The following is a 5,509-nucleotide window of genomic DNA, read 5'->3' on the forward strand; positions in this document are numbered from 1 at the left end:
GTACATATATATCTGAGTTATCAAACTATTACAGCACAAATAGATTAAGATCTCGCACAATCTAAATTAAAACCAACGAACTAGGTTAAAACTCATACATAACAATTACACATGATAGGGGTTCGGAGACCCACGCATATAATTATATATGATAGGCTTCAAAGTTAAATACTCAAGACCCAAAACCTTCGTATTAGCCAAGTAGTAGCAAGAAAAAGAATTGAATCCATAAAATAATGATTATAATCACTGCTATTTAAAATAAAAATTGCAGGAAAAAGAAAATCATAGTCACCATGAGGATTATGATTAGAGACCCACAATCCTTTGCATTAGGTATATGAACTGCCCTAAAGTCATATCCTTTGGGAATGAATTGCTTTTCCCAAATATTGGTCTTTATAGAAATTATTAAGTGGACCCAAGTTTACACCTTCCATTGGCATTATATAAAGGAACTCCATTTCAAAAAATTATTATCACAAAAAAAGCTTGTTTATTTTTTTTATTTCTCTGTAATTTTTATAGTGAAATGGCAAGCTTAAGTGTGGGAGTGGCTTGTGTTTTGCTAGTTTTGTGCATGGTTGTGCCTAGTTTGGCCGCTGTTTACACTGTTGGTGACACCTCTGGGTGGACTACTGGTATTGATTATAGCACATGGACTCAAGGCAAGACCTTCAAAGTTAGTGATACCCTTGGTGAGGTTCTTAAATCCCCATCTCATGAATCTATTTTATCCATATAGATCTTTCTTCTTTTTTATTTATAAATGAGTTTGTAGTTCGAAAATAAGAAAGAAGTTGTAGATATCGAGATTTGATTATTAAAAATGTCAAATATCATATCTTAAAAGCTGATTGCATGAACCAACTGAACTAAATTCCGGTTCTATTTAAGTATTTTATATTCATGTTTGATTCATAAAACTTCAAATTTTCGGTTTTCAAAATCTAGTAGTTTCATAAATTCTAATTTTATTAAGCTTATTTTATATATCTTTCTTTTTTTATATACAAAAAGATTGCAGATGTTAAAGTTCGAATCACAAATATGACAATTAAAATATTTTATGAATAACTACATGTAGGAATCTAATTAAACTCCGATTTCTATTAAAACCTTTCATGATATTTAAATTTTGATTCCATCAATTAACAAATTGGAAATTTTGGGTTGTGTAGTTTTCAAGTACCCAACATTTCATACAGTGGACGAAGTAAGTTCTAGTGATTACAGTACATGCACTGTGGGCAACGCAATAAGATCAGATAACAGTGGATCCACCACTGTCACTCTCAAAGCTGCTGGAACTCATTACTTCATTTGTGGTGTTGTCGGCCATTGTGGCAACGGCATGAAGCTCGCTGTCAAAGTCGTGTCCAGCAGCTCAACAACAGCAACAACAACAACGACAACAAATCCAGATTTTTCATATTCTTCATCGAATCGTTCCTCATTTGCTGCTTATTTCATAACTTGGGTTGCATTGATTGTGATTTTGGTCATAAATGTAAGCTTATGGCAAAAGTTCTAGCCATCGTTCAGGATAGAGGCAGTGCTGATTTTATTGAGGATCATATATATATATATATATATATACACACTTTGTTTTTATCGAGGATCATCATAATAGTTATCTTTATTATGAATGAGATGTTGCTTTTCTCATGGCTTTAAGTGCATTAAGTAAGTTACTTTGTTCGTTTTATCATGTTCAATGTGGACATCCATTGAAATTTTAATTACATGTATTAAGCAAGTTTGAAGCATCCGCAATCATACAAAAATAAATAGGTTCCTCAAAAAAAACAATTAAGTCCATTTCTTTTTTTTTTCATTCAATTAGATACTTAAACTTTTAAAATGCATCAAAAAGGCCCTTAGACTTTTTCAAATAAAGCAATTAAGCCCTTTTTTTTTGCACCAAATTGGGTACTTGAACAAAGACCCTCCAACTTTTTCAAACAAAGTAATTAAATTGTTGCCTTTTTTTTGTACTCAATTGGGTACTTGAATTGACAAAATGCATTATGTAGCGACGTAAAATTTTTGCTTTGGTCGCTAGTTGAGGCGATTTATTGGAAATTTGAAAACTGACTTTCAATTTTGTTAAAAAAGGGAGTCGCCACCGATCCTTTTTCTTAGGTGTGATCGGACACCTAATAAATTCTCTTTTTTAAAAGAAAATTTATTTTAAACAAAAAGAAGGCCGAATTTAGGTCTACGTCAAAAGCCAGAGAAAAAATAGGGTTCGGGAGTCGGTTATGCACGAGGAAGGTATTAGCACCCTCACAACGCCCAAAATTGGTATCTCATTAAACATGTGTTGTCTTAATTTTCAAAAATGCGAGTTCAATTTAAATTTTAATCGTGATCGGATCAAAACACGAGAATTTTTAAAATTTCGGTTTCTTTTGAGAAGGGCGTTCCGTTTTTAACACGAGCCGATGATATTCACCCAACATAGCGATGAAATCGATAACTTAATGTTAAGTCAGTACGTTACCTTATTTATTGAAATTAAAAACATGAATGAAAATATTTTAAAATAAGAATAAAAAGAAAAAGAAAACTAATATCGATGTTGAAATAATATGTGATCTAATATGCTAAATTCGGCACAGGCAAATAATAATGAAAAGTTAAGAATATCTGAAGCAAATAATATATAAAACATTAACAATGTATATGTGATAATAATAGTCATAAAACAATAGTAGTGCATATGGTATTAAACATGATAATAATAGTAATAATGCAAATATGAAATAGTAGTGAACATATATATATATATAAAACATATAATACTAGATTAAAAATATATACAATATATATTGAAAAAAGTAATAATATAAAAAATAACTAATAATAACGATATATAAATATATACATATATGTATTAAAATATATACGTAACAATAGGAATAAAAAGTATATAAATAGTATTAAAAATATGTACATAATATAGTGTTCAAAATACATACATAATATAGTTATTAAAAAATATATACATGAGATAACATAAAAAGTATATGAATAGTATGATATTAAAATATATACATAATATATATAAAAAGCAGATACATTATATATATATATATTAGAAATGATAATAATATGAAGAAAAGAAAAAATATTAATACACTACATAAATACGTACATGTATATACATATATAAATATTAAGTGAAAATCAATACTAGTACTAATAATAATAATAATAATAATAATAATAATAATAATAATAATAATAATAATAATAATAATATATGCATATGATAATAGTTAGTGAAGTGACGGAAACATGATATTAAAAACACTAATAATGTTACCTATATACATACATATATATACTAAAATATAAATATAATAATAGTATTAAAAAGTATATACATAGTATTAAAATGTATACATATTATATACATATTAGAAATAATAATAATATTAAAACAACTATTAATAATACTACATAAATATACACATATATATATATTAAAATATATACATAATAATGATATTAAAAGCATGTACGTAATATAGTGTTAAAATACATACATAATATAGTTATTAAAAAATATATACATAAGATAATAAGATATATGAATAATATGATATAAAAATATATATAATATATAAAAAATATTAAAAAATAATATACGTAATATAATATTAATATATATATATGTAATATGGAGTATAATATATATATTAAAAGAATACATATATGACATATGAATATATTAACAAAAACAATAATATTAAAACTATTAATAATACTATATAATATATATATATATATATATATATATATATAAAAGTATTAAGTAAAAATAATAATGAAATGCTAATAAATAAAAATATAATAATAATAATAGTAATAAAATATAATAGTATAAATAATATTAAAATTAAAATAAAATAATGAGAAAAAGTGAAAAAAAGGTCGAAATTGAATTAAAATAAAATTTTTGAGGCGAATTCGAAATAAAAACAAAAAAAGGGCTTATTTGAACGCGCGCAAAATAGCAGAGGACCAAAAGCGCAATATTCCCTCATCCTAAAACGCAGCGCATGGCTGAGGACCAGATCACAAAGCGCAACAAATTTCGGGGTCAAATTAAAAAATATTAAAAACTCAATTGCGAAGACATAAAAAGGCAAAAGGGCCATTTGCGCAATTAGACCCTTAAGTAAAAACACACGGATCCTTGGAGCGGGTCAGGTCAATACGCGGGTTAGCTCAAAACGACGTCGTGTTGGGAGGCTATAAAAAGGCCTTTTTTCAAAAAAAAAAAAAACACTTGTGCTGCTGGAGAGAAAAAAAAAAAGAGAGAGGGGAGGGGTGAGGCGATTTCCGACCACAGGGTCGGTCACCGTCCGGTCGTCGGTGTAGCACCCCAAACCCGGCCCAGACGTTAAGGCCGAATCCGACATGCCACTTTGAAGTCAAAAACCCGTGTTCCCTTTTTAGTGTTTTAAAAAAAAAAAGCCGAATTTTGTCAAACTAACCAAGTGAATGGAAGCTGGGCACCAGGTAGGTATCCATAACAGAGGAGGTGAGCCATGAAGGCTGCTTAAGTACCAAGCTCTCCGATTGGATCCAATCCTAGACATGTCCACATCCATTACCACACTTGGTTATAACAAGTTGAAGTTTCTTTGAGTGGTTATCTTTGGTAAATTGAATATTCGTGTCATCGTGTTATTTAAAAATATCATTTTGAAATCGTGCCTAAGTCTAGCCCATTTGAATTATTATTATCCATCAATTTAAAGTTGTTTAAAATAATATAATCTCGAAAAATCAAAGGATAAAAAAGTTAAAATGGCCTTATTACAACCCAAAACTTAAATAGTAATTAAAAATAACTTAAGAAAACCAGGTCTCTTTTTCAAACCCAAAAGTGTTCACAATGGCCACTCTGAATCCCTCCGGCTCCAAGTCACCCACATCAAGACTCACCGCAAGGTTAAAGAAGGGGTGAGTTTGGGAAACTCAGTGTGTAAGGAAAACCCATTCAAAGCCCAAGTCAGCTCAAGCCCATTGGTCCTAAGCCCATTCAAGTAACAGTGGTATTGGGCGAGCCCTTTCAGATTATAATAAACGGGCCTTAGCCCTTATTCAGATAATGATATGGCCCATAGGCCCATTTCAAAATACATGCAACATCAGTAAACATATGCAAGCCCATTTGGGGAGACTACTCAACCCACCAACCACTACACTCCACCCGTACCAGGCATACACTCCATGTGGGGAATAGCTCAACCCACCCAGGCCAACACTCCACAGTTGCAGCCTTGCTGCTCAGTTAACAGTAAATTGAGGCAAAGCCTCCAGTACGTGGACAAGCCACTTTCAGTACTTCCTCTGTCAATATCCCAGTCCCATGCATCAGATAATAACAACATGGCATGCAGTAAATAACAACAGTCAAACATGCATTTAGGTCAATTTAACCTAGGGGTATTTGGTAATTTATCTCCTAGGGGTAAAGCGTAAAATTTCC

At 30.1% G+C, this 5,509-nt stretch overlaps 1 protein-coding gene across 1 annotated transcript; it reads left to right on the top strand.

Moving 5' to 3' along the window:
• Positions 1–450: 450 nt before the first annotated feature.
• Positions 451–1,812, top strand: LOC108485878 (blue copper protein-like). Its single transcript, XM_017789727.2, has 2 exons — positions 451–698; positions 1,182–1,812. The coding sequence occupies exons 1-2, from the start codon at positions 533–535 to the stop codon at positions 1,532–1,534; spliced, it is 519 nt and encodes a 172-aa protein (XP_017645216.1). The 5' UTR covers positions 451–532; the 3' UTR covers positions 1,535–1,812.
• Positions 1,813–5,509: the final 3,697 nt, after the last annotated feature.

Source organism: Gossypium arboreum, chromosome 5 (genome assembly GCF_025698485.1).
Source record: "Gossypium arboreum isolate Shixiya-1 chromosome 5, ASM2569848v2, whole genome shotgun sequence".
NCBI lineage: Eukaryota > Viridiplantae > Streptophyta > Magnoliopsida > Malvales > Malvaceae > Gossypium > Gossypium arboreum.

What these genes read in the sequence shown, in the direction of transcription:
- LOC108485878 (XM_017789727.2), top strand. Translation starts at nt 533, where the DNA reads ATGGCAAGCTTAAGTGTGGGAGTGGCTTGTGTTTTGCTAGTTTTGTGC. An exon ending in CAAAGTTAGTGATACCCTTG is followed by an intron (nt 699 to 1,181) that starts GTGAGGTTCTTA and finishes TGGGTTGTGTAG; the next exon opens with TTTTCAAGTACCCAACATTT.